General features: G+C 40.4%; 2 protein-coding genes across 4 annotated transcripts in view; one reads left to right on the top strand and one right to left on the bottom strand.

The window, feature by feature from the left end:
- Positions 1–46: 46 nt before the first annotated feature.
- LOC106650879 (septin-2-like) lies at positions 47–2,823 on the bottom strand. The gene is made up of 8 exons (XM_014369129.2): positions 2,375–2,823; positions 1,953–2,070; positions 1,480–1,816; positions 1,296–1,407; positions 1,037–1,229; positions 834–961; positions 593–766; positions 47–520 (listed from the first exon to the last, which is right to left on the bottom strand). Exons 1-8 carry the CDS (start codon positions 2,402–2,404, stop codon positions 344–346), a joined length of 1,269 nt encoding a protein of 422 aa, XP_014224615.1. The 5' UTR covers positions 2,405–2,823; the 3' UTR covers positions 47–343.
- Positions 2,824–4,962: 2,139 nt separating this feature from the next.
- LOC106650923 (neurobeachin) overlaps positions 4,963–17,642 on the top strand; it is a 95,972-nt gene continuing 83,292 nt past the window's right edge. For 2 of the 3 annotated variants that reach the window (XM_023462446.1, XM_023462439.1), the window contains exon 1: positions 4,963–6,197. In XM_023462446.1, the coding sequence (XP_023318214.1) occupies positions 6,039–6,197 (159 nt within the window). In that variant the 5' untranslated portion in view covers positions 4,963–6,038. The remainder of the gene's footprint in view (positions 6,198–17,642) is intronic. The other variant, XM_023462443.1, reaches the window with a different exon arrangement.

The raw sequence follows: 17,642 nt of genomic DNA, 5'->3' as shown, positions 1-17,642 counted from the left end.
TTTAGAAGACTTTTTAGATCAAAACTTTTATGTAAATATTCTTTTATTTTAAGACTTGTATAAAGATTATCAAATGTATTATAGATTATATCTATCGTTAAAAATATTTTATACTACAATTTCTAAATACTCGATTATATTAGTTGAAGTATTTTTTTTTTTTGGTTATAATATTCAAAACATTTTATATGTTCGAATCAATATTATAAACTTTGAATTATTAAAATACAAAGCTAAAAAAAGTTCAAATGTATATTGAATTTTAGATGACATTTTTGTCGGAATAGCAATGCATTATCACCAGTCATCAAATGCCTGTTTGCAAATCAGAACAAAGTAAGGTTCATTTTTTCTTGCTCTTCCCAAGTGTCAGAGTATGATGAGATTGAGATTGCATAGCAATCTGCGCTTTCCTTCTATTCAATTCTTGAATATCGTCCTCTAATTTTTTTCTACTTTCTTCCAATTTTTTCTTCTCTTCAGAGTGGTCTTTTTTCAATTTATCAAATTTATTGTGCAGCTAAAATCGGAATTATTTTTTAGTTTAAATAAGACCAGTTTATTGACGATTATTTTAACTCATTTTCATTACCTCTTTCTCAGCTTCTTTTAATTCGGATTCTGCGTCTTTAACTCTCACTACAAACATTTGACGCATTTCATCTTCTTTTTGTTGTAATTCTTGTAAGTGAGTTGAGCGTTTTGCTTCACATGTCTGTTGGAAACTAACTGGCTTATTGTCACTGTCCACATCGCTGAATCCCATCTACAAAAATTCAAATCAATAACTAAAATTGCTCTCAATATACAATTAAACACTGAAAAGTATTTACCTGTTCTAGCCTTTTCTTGCGATACAACTCATAGTGACGGTTATGAGTTTTTTCGCGCATATCTTCCATATTTGTTCTGATAAGCATTTCTCTAAGCTTAACAAAATCACAATGTGATTCATTCTCAACTGAAAATAATAATAATTTAATTTATGTTAAAAAAAATGATAGTATTTGTCAAGATCTATAAAGATTTCTTTTACCTTGTACAGTTCCCCAAGGATATTGTCTGGATCGCATCATTTTATTTCCCACTCTAACAAAATCTGTGCTACCAACAACAGCAAAAGGTACATGAGCATTCATTTGTGTATTTACATCAGCAACACTTTCATCATCAATTGGGAATTGATATATATTCACTCCATTACTTTGTAGCTCACTAATTATTTTACTCTATAAAATTTGAAATGAATTATCATTAATAATCTAACTCACTTAAAAGAACACTTGAATACTTACCTTGAACTTTTGCAATTCAGTTTTTGAAATGGTGTCAGCTTTGGCAATAATGGGAATAATATTACATTTAGTATCCAACTTTTTCATACAAACAAGATCTATTGATTTTAACCTAAAACAAGTTATTGAACCTGTTAGATTTGATTCATTTCCAATGTTGATTTTTATTTAAATAAAACCTTACCCATGACCAGTCGGGCAAATGAAATACAAACACACATGAGTGCGAGTATCATGGTAAGTATGGAGCGAACGTTTGATTTTCAGTTCTTCTTGTAAGTAAGCTTCAAATTGAGCATCGATATAATCAACTACAGATTTAAAACTGTCCTCTTTATTCACTTGGTCACCATAGCCAACCGTGTCAACGATGGTCAATTTTAGACGAACACTACTTTCTTGCAATTCATAGGTATGAGCTTTCAGTTTCACTGCAGGTAAATTATGTGGGCTCGGCGTAGATTCAAAGCTGGTATTGAACAGTGAATCCATAAGGGTGGACTTTCCAAGACCAGTTTCACCTATAAAAAGCAATGATATAAATTATAACTTTCCTTCAAGTAAACAATGCACTAAAAATAGTGAAACTTTACATTTATATAGTAAATAAAAATATAAGTAAATAATTTGTTGTCAAATTGATTTTTGTTTACTCACCAATGCAAAGTATGTTAAAAATGAATCCATTCTGAACTGATTTGCTCACCAACTGATCCGGAAGACTGTCAAAACCAACATGTCCAGATAATTTCAAGTTACGGATGGTATTTTCCAACTGAAAAATTCAAGACAGTACTAGTGGTGAGAAATATCGAATCATAAAGGATACCTCGTGTATGCCGTTAGCATTCTTTATAAGGAAGTAGTACGTGACATTGCTTGAAATGCTGTCATCGTGCACCAAATAAAAGAAGCGAAAACCAACGCCCACAAGCTCATGCATCGAAGCGTTCTTCTATCAAATAGCTCCATATTTTGTTGGTTATAGTAGCGTAAACAAATAGGAGGACGCCAACAGGCAGACGCTCGATGTAATTGACAAAGAGTCGACAAGTTTTTGAAGTAAAAACAAAGCTTACCTTTACGCGCTCGACATCGACAGCCGCCATTTTCAATGCGTTCGTACTCGGTGCTCGATAAGCAATGACTTATAAACTCCGCTCTGCTTGAGAACTGACTCTGCTGCGGTGCGTTCACTGCTGCTTTTACGGAGCACGTATTATATCGCATGTATCATGGGGGGAGAATACGCGTTCTCGGCACACGCACGAACGTCACGGATTCGAGAAAGCAGAACGAAGGATTACGGAGTATAGTGCGTGTGCCATTGGGTGCGTGTATGTGTGTAGTATGTGTACAGAGAGCGAGCTGCGAGGACTGCAAGAGAACGGCTATTATGTGACAGCGCGGTGTTTTAAAAATAAACTCCGCAACAGATGTTTCGACTCGTAGCCGGCGACCGACGTAGTACAATGTTTATGAGGAAGTTCATTCAGCAGCAGACGATTGCCGTAGTCGATTGCAGCACTCGTTGCGATACGGAAATCAAAAGTCCCGAATGAATTATCGACGATGAATTTCGCGCAGTTCCAAGTGGAGTCTATCTCGGGTAGGCATCCGAAAAGCCGAGGTAAAACCGAATCGAGCCTAGTGCGTGGCCGACTAAAAATTGAAACCTCGATGTACACCTTTAAGGCAGCCGGGTGTGTATCGTGTATCCGCAAGGAAAACATAAGTGTAGCATTACATTCGTATCCGTTACATATTTATTTTTTGTCACGTATAACGCTGCTTATCTGCAAGTAAATGTTGTATGAATGAATATGACATCGGATAGTTTTGCCATGCGAATTTGTATAAACATTATAAGTACAAGTCGCTTAATTCAGACTCTAGAATAAGACGAGAGAGTTCGATGATCTCTTGGCAAGCGACTTGTAGTAGTACTTAGCGAGGCAAACGGAATAGAGGAGTTGGATAGAAAACAGAGATAATTAGCTGTACTACGCTCGATCGTTAGCGACAATTGCTAAGACGAGCAATTTGAGCTAATCACGTCGATGAGTTGCAGCAGCGCGGATAATCGATAATAACGATATTTATCAGCCGTACGCGGAGGTGACTTTCTTTTGCTCGTGCAACTAAAAGCTGGGATCGTTTAAAAGTACTTTTTTTAGCATGTACTTATTTAATTGGATCTGGAGAATTCGTAATCAAATATTAACTTTTCGACGTTTCATCATTTTCCAAGTATAGAAGACGACGTGGAAGCGTAATTAGCGTCAAAAGTAAAATTTCCAAATGGCCTCATAATGTTTAAGAATGACACTCTTGTGAGCAGTTGCGGGAATGAAAATCTTGGCTATAGGTACATACCCGGCACATACGCCGAGAGGAAGATTAGAGGAGCGCGTCGAGTCTCGTACTTGCATCGCTGTATAAACATTTGAATTACTCGGGCTACGCTGATTCGCGCATATTACCTTCAACGATCTGCCGTCGTTGCGGGTGCATGTGAACGTCTAGCATATACATACGAGCTCAGTTTGCTTTTCTGCAGCTATTTCGACGACTAATTCGAGTGCCGCTTGAGCTTTCAAGTGGTCCCAAGAAAGCCTCGGAGAAGTTACATCTTAGTCTGTATCGTATAAGGACGAAACGCCGGACTGGCAGTCGGTAAGCAAGTGATTAGCGCCGCTTGCCACGGTGCCAGTATAGCTGTATTAGTATTTTGCCCACAAAAAATCAAACAACCGCACCTATCCGTATACACGTGGGGCTTGTATTAGATTTATAGGGGTTTTGACTTTACGTCGCATTACGCTGACATTCGATTACCCTTTTATCTCGGCTTGATCTTGTTTATATTCGTGCTGTATATCTGGGGAGTCGCAGCATTTTTTAAGCTGATTTTCCGTAGATTTTATGTCAATTTGATGTGAAATTTCCAGGAATTTCGGTATAGTTTGGTAAACGAATTTTCAAAGTTTGCAGAGTGCACCGTAAACTCCGAAATCGCATTATACCGTGTATAAAGCTTTTTTTTTTTTTTGAAAAAAAAGTTTTGAAAAATGTTTAATATTGCATTGCTTTGTCCTTTTTGTAACTGGATATGGACAGGAAAATCCTATTCGAAAGGCTCCTGAGTGTAATTCAGTCGTCGCGAATTTTCAACTCAGCATATACACAAACACTATAAGCCCGGCGCGCGCGCGCACATACTTGCGACCGAGTGGGTAGTAGTAGGAGGGGCTGCTCTGTTCAATCCCTCGTGAGCACTGAGCCATGCATAACCCTTATGCATCCATCTATAGGTATACTATCCTATGCCGTACGGTAAACTAGCAGAAGCGACTTTATCCGATATCCGTGTGTTTGTGTGTGTAGCCCTAGTGCAACGAGATCTACTAGGGACATTTGGCGACTTCAGCACTGCCGACCGTCGAGCAGCGAAATATGCTCTCGTACGAACGCTTATATTATTGCGGCGCGCAGGTACTTTTACAACAACAACAGTGGAGCAGTGGCAGCAGTTGTGTTGACGTAGTATAGTATAGTGACTGGTGGTATGGTGGCCGCGGGCAGTGTCATTGCGAACCAGCAGCAGCAGCAGCAGCGAAAGCGGAATATACATGTACTATACAGCCGCACACAGACGCAAACAACTCGCAGCATAAGGCGCGCGCGAGTGAGAAGGAAAGAGAGCCAGACAGGCGCTCCGCGACTTCCAACAGTTCCAACATGGCAGAGGAATTTTGCAGCGCTGTCGTCGCCAGCGATCGCAATAGCAGCAGCAGCAGCAGCCCGAAGCAGCAGTAGTCCATAGCAGCAGTAGTAGTGCGAGCCACGACGACGTATTCTCTTATATACATTATTATTGTGTATGAGAGTGAACGCAAATCGGACGTGTGAAAGTCCTCCAATCGTGCGTGTGTGTGCGTGTGTGCGTGTGCGTGCGTGTGCGGATTTTCATTATAAAAATCAGTGCTTTGAAGGCTTTTGGCCTCGTCGAAACTCTCCGCGGACAGGTGCTTCGACGCGCGTTTGTTTTCCATCGGGAAAGCTCGGCCCTGTATAGTCGCGCGACTGCACTTGTGTACATTCCGCGCGATAAGAGAAGAGCGAGCGAGAGAGACAGTGCGCGACGACGCCGGCACACACACGCAAAATCGCAGCATAATCGCAAGTGCATCGTCCAGCAGTAGCAGCAAGCAGCAGCGGCGCTGCAGCCGTGTTTGCTCTGTGCTTTCTGTGTTATCGTCTTCGTCGTTATTGTTGTTGTTGTTGTTGTTGTCATTCGAGTTGTATGCATAGTTGAAGTTGTCGTTGGTTCCTGTGATTCGTCGACGATCGCTGGTGCTCATCATCGGCTGCTCGTCGCAAGGGCCTGTGAATGTCTTACCTGTCGTCGGCCAGTGATAATAATAAAAAAGTACGAGTGCTCGTGGCAGTAGACAGAAAAATTGCCAGAGTCGGCAGCGGCGCGAGCGATAGGCAGCTGGGATGCGCGAGCTGCCAGTCACGAGGATTATAGTGCCGCGGCTGACTGCTTGACGCGGCGCCGCGACTCCTTTTTTTTTTTTTGTTGGTGTCTATACGATAAGCCGAGTGCAACACTCCGAGTGTCCTGCTATACATTCCTCGTTCGTCCCTCGTGCGAAGCTGCGAGCACTATAACGACTACGACTACGACGACGACGTCGAGCCAGTTGAAGAGGCTGCTGCAGCTGCGCCGTTCTCGCCATGGCGGACCTCAAGGCGCCGCTGTTCAGCGACATCAAGCGACCCGAGGAGGTGGTTGCGATGGCCATGAACGACAGCCTCAAGTTCGCCGTCCTCATCGGCCTCATCGAGGTGGGCCAAGTGTCCAATCGCGAGGTCGTCAACACCGTCCTTCACCTGGTGAGTAGTGACACAGAGTCGTGAGAGAGAGAGAGAGGTGGTGCGCAATCTCTCTCTCTCTCTCTCTCGTACATGTACACACATACTTATTATCATCTCGGGCAGTTCTCTCTTGCATGTGTTAACGCATGCCATTCGAGCGATTAATGCTTTATATAGCACCTTTTCGAAAGGCCCCGCATCGACGCTTACCCAACCTGCTCCGAATTATCATCTCGAACGAATACTTATACGTGCGAGTATACGAGTATATAGAATACAGAGATACATGTGTGTCTCTGTGTGCGTGTACACCTGCGCCGATAAATCTCGCCTGCCTCGATAAGTACGATTGTGTGCTCGCGACGTAATCCAATGTGCAGTGTACTTATGTACGTGCGTGTGCAGGCTGTACGGATTATAATATGCGCGATGCGCGCGCGGGAGACCGTCCGAGTTTCCAACCCGCATACATAATACTTTTACGCGCTTACGCCCACACGTACACGCGAGCTCCGTACTTACTCTGTATATACATACATGTATGATTGTGTACATATATATATATGGTACTGTTAAAGCACGACCACGCGCGCGCATCGTCTGCTGAAATCTCGGAACTGGAGTCTCGCACTCCGCGACAGGCGACTCCGACTCTGTGTACTTAACGTATTATACTCATAGATAGGTATGACTATGTGAACTCTGCCGAGCTGACAGCTGCACGACTTATCCCGACTTTGTCCCTCTTTCTCTCTCTCTCTCTCTCTCTCTCTCTCTCTCTCTCTCTTTATACCTATATTCGTATATATAGGGACGTTCTTGACACATGTGTACCTCGGGCTCTGGTTAGATTTTCATCGCGCGTATACGGAGTGCAGTAATAGAACTGCGATTGCTTGACTCTCGAGTCATTTCGCATGCGTGTAATCGTTTGCTGACGTTGCGTTTTGGCGAGGACATTCGCACTCGCGCTTATGTATATGTAGCAGCAGCAGTCGACTTTCTGTCTCGTGTATAGGTATAAAACATGCGGCACCGCGTAAACATTGGAGTTGTCTAGTATTTCGAAATTCGCCGGCTTTTTATACCTGTATGTATCGACTCTGTCTTAGTCCTGGCTTTTTTCTTTCTCATTCTCCGTCCTGCCCATATGGGTGCGGTACTTTTGACGTGCACACGCTCTCTCTCTCTCTCTCTCTCTCTCTTTCTCTCTCTTATTCTCGCGTCGCGCACGGCTCGAGGCGTTAATAATTAACAGGTGCCCGCTAGTTGCCGTGCGCCGCTTCGCGCGCGCGACCTTTGAGGTTAGTCTAGAGTCTAGACCGCGGCACACTTTATATTATATACTATATTCGCGCAGTGCCGTGTGTCTCGCCGAGCACAAATACTATAAAGCAGGTGCGCGACGGCGACGTGCATGTATACATTCATCGTCGTCGTCGTCGTCGTCGCACATATACCACCACTGGCGCAAAGCACTACTTTCGTGTATTACACGCGCGCCCGTCTATCCCCCGAGTCCTCTTTTGCGCGAGTTGTCAATCGATATTCGGCTATAGGCGCGTGCCATGCAGTTTTTCATATAAGTATGCCCGCTGATGTGTGTATACAACATTGTGTGCCAGTGCCTCCTCGTAGTAGTTAGTTGGGGCCAAGCCTCGCCGCCTCCGCGCACCACTGCCCTGCCTAATGCCTCGTATATATACCCTCTATAATACGGTCGCTGCTGCGGTGTGTGCCCTGTAGTATGCCGTGCCTACTGCTGCTCGATGACTCACTCGACTTTGTTCCTATTAAGCACGACGACGATTTTTCCTTTGACACGCCACACATATAAAGCCAAGCCACGCACACATTATTATTCTAAGGCTTACTACTACTACACGTACCCTCTGTGTATATGTCTCGTATCATTACTCGATACAAAGAGTACACTGTACAATAACGGAGCTGAGGCCTAGTCGGATCGTTCTGTGCTGCTGCTGCTGCTGCTGCTGCTGCTGCTCCGATCGTCTCTCTCGTCTCGTGTATTCATCTGCATGTTGTTGTCTCGTATACAACCCTGACAAGAACACGTCTCGTGTGCTGCGGTAATATAGTCGATGCGCTCTATACGAGCTTGCTCCGTCCCCTAAATATTTATGAGAGATATCGGAATTTACTCTCGCGACGAGCATGACGTTCGAGCATTTTCGCTCTCTCCTCGCTCTGCTGTGGCTACTGCTCTGCAGGGACACACACGTGCGAGAGCTGACTAAATCCATCCGCATCGATCCGATACTGCGCGAGTCCAGTCCAGCGCCGGCTGCAGCTGATGCGTGCTCGCCTATTATCCCCCATACCCGATCGATTTCTCCTTGCGCGAAATACATATAAGTATGTATGATAATCGAATCTCGCGACAAGGCCTACGCGCATTGCCAACGATGCTATGCATTTGTGCAATATGTAATATGCAGTGTCCGAGCCGCACGATTGTAACATGTAAAATTTGAACGCCGCGTGGGCGAACGACGACCCTGACGTTCTCGGAATACCGCAGCTCGTGTGCATGCGACAGGATTACGAATTCCGCGTAACATTATAATAAGTAAGTGCAGTGCAGGCCTGCTAACGTGCACGCGCGGATGCCACTATGTGTACGTGTATATTATATACCTATCACGTTATGTGCAGTCTGAACTCGACGCGCCATGCCGATCGTATATAAATGCATCGATTTACCTAATCGTTGATTTATATTTACCCGTGCTACGCGATACGCTACCTCATCCACTTTTCTGCACGTTATATGCCCGCACACACCTACACGCGTAAATATGCATATACGTGAATTGTAATGGCGATGCAAGTTGAGCAGTCGCATGATCGATGCCTCGCGCTCTCCTATTACTCGAGAGTTCGTATCATGTGCGCGCGAGGAGGCAAAACGTCGCTCGGGATAAACTTCAAAGCGAAAACTGGACGCGCGTTCGCCTAGTGCCGGGGTGATGCATCGCGTCGCACACACAAACACGTACACACGAGGTCGTCCCCGGGAGAACGATAAAAACTCCCGTTGCGCTTGTCAAAATGAAATTTCACCCTCAGCGATTACCAGCTTTGTCATTTACAGTGTCGAAAAAAATAAAAACACGTTCTGTCTATAGTACACTGTAAGAGTATCTCGCAAGAATAGGTCATTGATTTATAGCGATATCGATGACTTATCGATTGACTATCGAGCTACGTCTATGAGCGTTTCGTCCGCTAATCGGTCATTTACATTTGATGACGAGGAGCGATTCTTTTCAAGGCTCTCAACAATACGACTACCGAGAGTTCTCGTTTGTCACGCAAAAGTGACGCAGTTTCAGTATTGCGAAGCTGAATACAAGAATAAAAAAGGCGACGACATTCTAAGATGAATGCGCATCGTCGAATAGCTAATCAGGTGACTGTAAAACTATAAATGAGTCACACGATTCAAAATTAGCTCGTGTATACAAAAGCAGGTTGTCAAAAAAAAGATGTCATTACTTGTTCGCATCAAAGCTGTTATTATCCAATGGCGCTATTTACTCTGTTTGTTTTTTCTTTTGCAACAAGATACCTGTTATGTGTTTACGAAACTTTCTACCTGACGTCCGTTGCCGTACGAGAGAGATGCAGTTTTTAGGCACGTGACTTAATGAGCTAGAACCCGCAATGAACGTGCATAAGTATATTCATAGGGGATATCTTCTTGGATCTATCTTAAATTCTCATTTACGCCGCGTGTTAAATCCAAAATATCTTCGTTCGAATTTCGTTTGATAACTTGATCCCGTGTTTGCAGTTGTCAACGTAGGAATTATTTTTATTTACATTTTCGACTCTTAGACGCTTTGAACAGGTTTATTTAGTGTAAAACAGTTTTACCGTGACGCTGTTTTATTGCAATGGCAACGTTTTTTTACTCCCAATAAAGCAGAGCAGATTGTAAAAGTTACTGAAATTTACTTGGAACGTGTTTGCGCGCTGCGAGCTTGCCATCGATCCCCAAGAAATTATATAGGCCTTGTAGCGAATAAAAGCATTTTCACGATTTCATGCGTTATCTACGATATTTACCTTGACTTATTTTCAGATGAATAAAAATTAATTGCTCGACAATGTGTTGAGTATGCTATTGTCATAAAAAGGATAATTTTGTTGTAAATAACCACATGACTTATAATTTTGTCATCCTACAATTATATTTTACATTCATATAGAACAATTTCTACATAGACATAATTCAATATTTTCAAGTTTCTCAACGTTCTGTCTCGTGTAAAAAACCAACTTGATTGAAGTGTCGTGTGGAACATCCGTGACATCGTAAAAACGTGAGGCAGTCAGCGCCACAGCCTAATTAGTAACTTCTATATGCAATATATTTAACACTTGGCTTATATGCCGCTGAAGTCACGTATTCACTTAAAAACGAACATGTATGCAATTCAACATTATGTACTAAATTCAAATAAACGGTAGTGAAATTAAGAGAAAAATGTAATCAATTAAGGCGAATAAGGTCTATTTATACTGCTAAAGATCCATTTTAAACTTTTAATAAATATTTTGGCTAAACTTGTAAGTGTGATGTTAATATAATGAAACTTTAATCCTTTTTTTATTATGGCACCCGTACAAGTTATGATGAAATAATTTTTCGCAACTGAATGCGTTACATCATGACTCATCCACAATATGGGGCGAGACTTATATTACATATTATAGAGAGTAAAAACGAATAAAAATATCGACGATCCCAGATCGGATAAAGTATTAAACTTGAAAAAGTTGAGTAATAAAATCTAGAAGATATCTTAGAAATAGAAGTAATCACAACCTCGTACGATTAACTCAGGGGTTAATCAATGAAAAATCGCTAAAAAAATGTATCATATTTTCTACGAGATTAGAATTATTTTAGTTTATAAAAAATTTTTATATGTTATTTACCATTCGTTGTATAATCATAATGATAAAGATATCAAGAATAATACTTTTTATGATATTTATTTTCAAGACTAGTCACTATTGACATTATTTACATTTAAAATTAACGGGTGAAATCAACGTGTAATATCAAATAAGAGTTTTTGACGTAATTAATCGTTGAATTGAATAACAGAATTTTCTTTATAATTTCTATACAAAAATATGAACTTTGTACCTCTGAATATAATAAAAAAACCCGTTGGTTTTTGGTGTTTATTCTTGTATTCTAAAGTCTTACGAAATTTTCCTTTTGACACTCGTTTTGCTTTCTTGAACTTTCCATGGAAGCACCGACTCGACAACTTCAGTAGATAAAAGAATTCTACATCAAAGTTGCATGTCATGAGTGTAGCTAGGAAATAATAAATACGCTTTTTTATTCCGACGAAAAGTTTTTTTGTGGATCTTTTCTACTATATTAAAATGCATTCGATTTTAATGGCCCTCCAGCATTGAATCCATTAAAAACTGACGTTGTAGAATGAATGCCTTGCATGTTTAAATAAGTGTCTATAATAATAAAGATCGCGTTGATTTCTTAGTAAGTCTTGGTGTTGTTACGAGAAAAAAATTCTCGTTATTTTTCAAGAATCTTTACAATAATCTTTTAATAGTGAGATATCGATAAATAGTGCATTGATATCCACTTTCAACACATTTATCGTACCATGAAGCACGTAGGTTTTTTCTGCCAAGCGACCTCTTTTTACTCTATAAAGAATACATTTTGCAGTTTTCCTTTTTATCATGAAGTAAATTCTAGTCTATTCTTTTCCAGGGTAAAATTACTATTAAGCTCCTTTTTTACACTATTTCAACTAAAATGTCAAAGGAATGTTAGAAATTTCCTTGTCCATAATCTAGAAGAATCTCACGTCTTGAAATGTTCGAAACCTCTGTGACTCATTATTAAAATCTGCTTTAAAAACTTGAGAAGTCAACTTCTTTTAGAAAAAAGGCTTAAAATAAATAAAGCTCGTTTTAAATCATTTTATTGACAGAAGAATGCACAGCGTATATCGGCTTGATTGGACAAAGCAAATCTCATATGCTTGTGCAACTCGTTAGCTCCAACTAAAATCCAATGGTATAGTTTAAATATGTCATTCTTTCTCAATAGCATATGATTCGATGAAAATATATAAAAATAAAACGAACAGAGTATGGCAAAAGTAAAAGTTTCTTGAAAAAGTATTATATTCAATACAAACTCAGTATTAGACCGTAAAGATTAAATCTGATAGCTAAGTGTAGTTTACTATTTATAAAAAAAAGAATTGCACAATGAATTTGAAAAATTACATTTTCATTTTAATTTGATATGTGTATAAATATTTATTTTATTGCAGTTAAATTTCTTTTAATAATACTCAAAACAGTACAATTACCCATTAATTTATTTAATTATTTATATCACTGTGTAAATGGCAAAAAACATAAGTTTTTTGAGCATGCTAAAACTATATGATAAAGAATTGATTTTAAATTATTCTCATAATATTTATATTGTAACTGTGCATGTGCATATATGGTGAGTTGATAAAGTAGTTGCCTACTTTCTCAACGTTAGTTATTTAGCAGCGAGAATCAGGATTATCATTGCACTCGGGTGAAGAGAAATCGGTTCATATACCTTATGTAAGGGTCGATAGATGGAGGCGGTAAGCTCGTTCCAACCTGGAAATGGATCGATATTTTCCTCGACATCATACCTGTACTACATAAATCTTTAATAGGATTTTCATCGCTCAGCTCGCAGAACATATTATCCACCTCTTTCGCGTCTCTGCTTACAACTTAATCGAATGAGAAATTGATGCTTTCGCGTTTACGTTGGGCAACATACTAACACTCCATTTCATATGATGCAGTGTTCAGATGAAAATTAACTTATATAGCATGAAATTGTAACCCGGAAAATTATTTTATTTTATAAACAGTACATTGGGGTATTGGAGTGAATATAACGATTTTACTTTGACAGTGTCTGAATAAATTGCGTAAACTGCATGTTTCTTATTTACATTAATAATACAAAGTTTAACTTTTTAATTTGTAATACTTTAATACATTAAATGGTATAAATAAATAGTCAGTTACAAGCTTTAAATTTGCTTTGATATCAGCAATAATTTGCAGGAAGTTAACTAAGATTTAATAACGATGTAAATTTTTTCCCCTCAGGACAAAAATTTAACTTTTGAAAAGCATATTTGTGAATAAATGAAATGACAATTCTTCGCCAGACCTCAACATATAATACAATCAGACGTTACAAGCACCAAGTTATTTAAAACTTTACACAGATCCTTAATTAGAAAAGTTTGTTTTATTTTGTAAGCGAGCAGAACCGTTTGTGACGTTGATATTCCAGTAAACAAGCTTTAAAATCAGTATAATTAAAAATTATTAAAAGCTTTTAGTCAGACAGAGAATTGAATTCTTCTTAATGAAAATCGACAGCTTTTTTCAACCCTCTCACTTGAGTTAAATAGTTCGATTCTAACGCGCTTTGTTTTTTCTATGAAATTAAAAATCTTGATGTATCGTCATAACACGATTTCTAATAAATGTATCTAAAACTTCATAAAACGTCTCCTAATAATTTGTGCAACGAGCAACGAAGATCGATCTCTTCGGATATAGCTTCTGAACAAGTTTTCAATTAATTACAGTATTATTACAAGAGATAAGAAAACTTGTATTGAAATTTGAATTTAATCTCGACTACGTCATCAACCTGTGCAGTTGCGTACACCAATATACAGCTTCGTTATCGACGATCCATAGCTTTACGTGCATTATCATTTACGTAATCTTGGCTGCTTTTGACATGTAACGTTTTGGCGAGTAAGCCTCGCGCATACTCTTATTATACTCCATGTACGCTCCAGATTTTGCTTGTTTACTTTAACACTGCGCGGGGATTTTCCTAGATTAGTCTATTGCCCTCCAAAAATATATATCGCCAGAATTAGTATGCCGTACTATAATTTCTCGTTTAAGCTGCAGAACATTCTGTAGCGAAGTAATGCGCATAATGGCATCATTAGTGCTTTAAACTCTTTGGCGATCTTTGACGATGTCTTCATTCTTTTGCACATGAGCTTGTACAGCATCAAATTTTCATGCGCGAGCGTTTCGTGTGTACGTACTTTCGTTTGCATTACAGTTTCTAGTTCAAAAGCTTTGGAATTTCGTAATATTTCATCTGTACGTTCCAACCATCTAACTGTTAAAGAACCATTTACGTTTTGCAAGTACGCTATTAATAATTGACTAAAATTTCAGTTACTTTCTATGCGACATTCAAAAGTTGTAACAAATTAAATTGCATTTTTGTCATCTAGGTTATTTTCAAATTGTGATTTTACACTTGTACACTGAGAAACTTTAAAAATGAAAATTGTGTTATTAATAAAAATTACATTTTTCCTAAATTTTTAGTCGAACCTTACGATCCGATAAAGTAATTTTCATTTTCAAAGTTTCTCAGTTTGCATAAATGTATATTTACTATTATATTTATGTGTTTATTTTTAAGTGGTACAAATCAGTTATCGGTCTGACTCAGTAAATGAAATAGAAATTTAAAGAAGTGCATCAACTAGAAACCACTATAATATTGATAAAATATTATTTATAAACACAATATTATTGAATAATTCGATTTTTTTATTCAATGCGAAGTACAATTTGTTTTTTACAGTTATATTTTTATCGCAATATTTAAAATTGTACAAATATAAGTTTGACAATTCGATCTTCTGCGAGAAGCAGTCTAAAATGAAATGACACGTAAATCAGTATTTCATAATTGACAGTCGTCACAAGTGGCTAATAAAAAGAAGGAAAAACGTACTCACTCGAGAGCATTATACACTATAGTGTTCAACCCGTTAGCCCGAATCTGCAGTCATTGGGGCGTTGACTCTGACTCGCGTGACATTCAACATATCGGATATTTGTTCCGAGCATCCGCGATTTTCTCGACGGCGTGCGTATGACGTGACGTAAGTTGAATGAAGTTTTTTCTATATGTTTTGTTGGAGGTTCATTTTAAAAGTTTTAAAATGCGAAGAAAGTTGCGGCTTCTGGCGGATGTCGTTTAAAATTTATACGCGCCGCGAGAGAAAGAGAGTAAACGCGCGCGGGAAAAGCGCAAGATAACTGGATCGGGCACATATTCGAAAAGTGGAAAATTTATGACACACCGGCAGACCCGCCTTATATTAAGCAAAGTTGTGCCAGTCGTAAACGTCGAGATATATCAATAGCTCGGCGAGAGTAGTAAATTTTGCTAACGCGTTTGGTTGGATGGTCGCTGCTCGTCGTTCTCTCTACACTCTATAACACTCCTCGCAGCGTATCATCCCCCGGTGGTTCGCTACCGCTGCTGCTGCTGGCCATTCTCATTTTGCCGTATATACTCCATCGACGCAGAAAATCGCAGCTCCGGGGCAAGCTGCAGCAGCAATGGGCGATCCGCCGTCGCCGCCTCACTGGAAAATCTGCTGCTGCCGCTGCTGTACACACTCGTGCACACCTATATGTACATTAGTTACAGGCATGCGCTGCCAACTCGCGCTAGCTCGAATTAATGAGTGGTCCTGCTGCTCCTATATCTCCGCTATGCATGCACACGAGAACTATTCTTCGACAAATTGCTGAATACGTGCTACAGGCAAAAATTGACATCTCTCTATGGCAAACCGAAGAAGTATTAATCTGTCTATTCACTAGACAGACACTAGCGTGTATGCGAATATTTGCCAGCGTTAGCAAATATCACCGATACATTACATCTCGGCTGTTGAAAATTATGTTTGACTCTTACAGCATATTTGTTCACTGACGATTTAATTATTTTATTTTTATTTTTAATATATCTATAATGATGTTCAGCGTATTTGTATTTTAAAAATAGTCCATTTTCACGATTATAACGAACTGATTGATCTCGTATTTTAAATTCATCGATAATAAATAACGCTCTTACGATACGCGCGTGTCGCAATCGAAGCTGCATCCATTAATCTCATACTCATTTCGTACGATGCAACCGAATTCATTAAATGAAACTGGGTTTGATTTCTGCGAGCTCAATTAAGTACCATTTCAAATTCTGATCTTCAATAAGCGAAATGCGCGCCTAGATATGCTAGGTATTACGAAAGAAATGCGCGGGCGCGCGAATAAAAAATTCAAATGGGACGCGCGCGGCGGCTCGGCGAACTGATCATAACCGCGCGCTGTACAGCGTGAGGCATATTAAATAGTACAGGAGACACGGAAGCGATCAAAGAAAAATTCTACCAGCATAAATTACCTGACTGAAACGGAGGAAAATTGAGGGAAGCCGAGGGAAGCTGGAGGCTGGCCACGTTGCAAGTGATAGTAACGACGATATAAAACGTCGTCGTAGGGTAGTGGGGTGAGAGGAGGATCGAGGTAGGGAATGAGTTCACTGTTACGGTTCAACCAGCAGCAGCAGCAGTAGCGGCAGCAGCGTCGGAGAGAAAAAGAGATAGAGACGTGTAGGGGGTAGCCCCGAAGATCGCACAAGAGGGATACACACAGAGGGAGAGGCCGAGCGAAGGAGAAGCTTGTCGGTATGGTAGTACTAGCTGGTATACAGCATGCAGGATCGGAACGCAGCGCGCGAGAGTATTTTAGCACGAGAGAGCGAGAGGGAGAGAGAGAAACGGGGCGAAAGAGCGAGAGAGAGAGATTTCTCGAGAGGGCAGCAGTGGTGGCATCGCGGCGGGCAGCGCCGTCGCCCCAGCATCTCCCTCTCTCGCTCACACATACTCTGGTTTCGGCCTATCTCGCGTACACTGATAAACTGGCGCACCCTCGCGCGCGCTTCGCTCCGATCCAGTAGTAGTCATACGCCAGCTCTCCGCGCGAGCACTCACGCTCGCGTACTCATGTTGAGCGTGAGCCCGATCCGTATACGTGCGCCCTCGTGTGTTGTTGCTCCGACGACGAGACAAGTCTTTCTCGCTTCTTCGTCCAGCTGTCTGTCGGCGATTTTTCAACGACTCGTCGTACCGCCCAATTTTACTCGAATAATTATCCGGAGTACACTTGGAGAATATAGCAAGCAAATACAGAGGGGCACGTTCAGGCATTCGCGAAATGAACGAGCGGCATCGTTGAGCTTTCAGCGGATCATTTCCCTACGTGCCATCGACCGTGTGCTCGCCAAGTAGTATATACTCCTTTCAGTCTAATTTCTGGCTAGTCTGTACTTGTTTATGTCTCGGAGTTTGCTCGAGCACAACTTGAGAACCACATCATTTGCCTTGCCAACGGCTTTATCGAGCTTTGAGGTCTGCAAAAATATCAACATATATAGCTCGTAGTTTGCACAGTTTTCGCACCGACAGTTTACCGGCTCAGACGTATTTCATGCGCGCCTCTCTTTGACCTGATGACCGCTTTGATCATCCA

Source organism: Trichogramma pretiosum, unplaced genomic scaffold, assembly GCF_000599845.2.
Source record: "Trichogramma pretiosum strain Unisexual culture from Peru unplaced genomic scaffold, Tpre_2.0 scaffold3, whole genome shotgun sequence".
Lineage (NCBI taxonomy): Eukaryota > Metazoa > Arthropoda > Insecta > Hymenoptera > Trichogrammatidae > Trichogramma > Trichogramma pretiosum.
Note: the sequence above shows the minus strand (reverse complement) of the source record. Positions and strands in the feature narration are given on the sequence as shown.

What these genes read in the sequence shown, in the direction of transcription:
- LOC106650879 (XM_014369129.2), bottom strand. Translation starts at nt 2,404, where the DNA reads ATGGCGGCTGTCGATGTCGAGCGCGTAAAG. An exon ending in CTGAATTGCAAAAGTTCAAG is followed by an intron (nt 1,230 to 1,295) that starts GTAAGTATTCAA and finishes CAAATTTTATAG; the next exon opens with AGTAAAATAATTAGTGAGCT. An exon ending in TCCTTGGGGAACTGTACAAG is followed by an intron (nt 962 to 1,036) that starts GTAAAAGAAATC and finishes TATTATTTTCAG; the next exon opens with TTGAGAATGAATCACATTGT.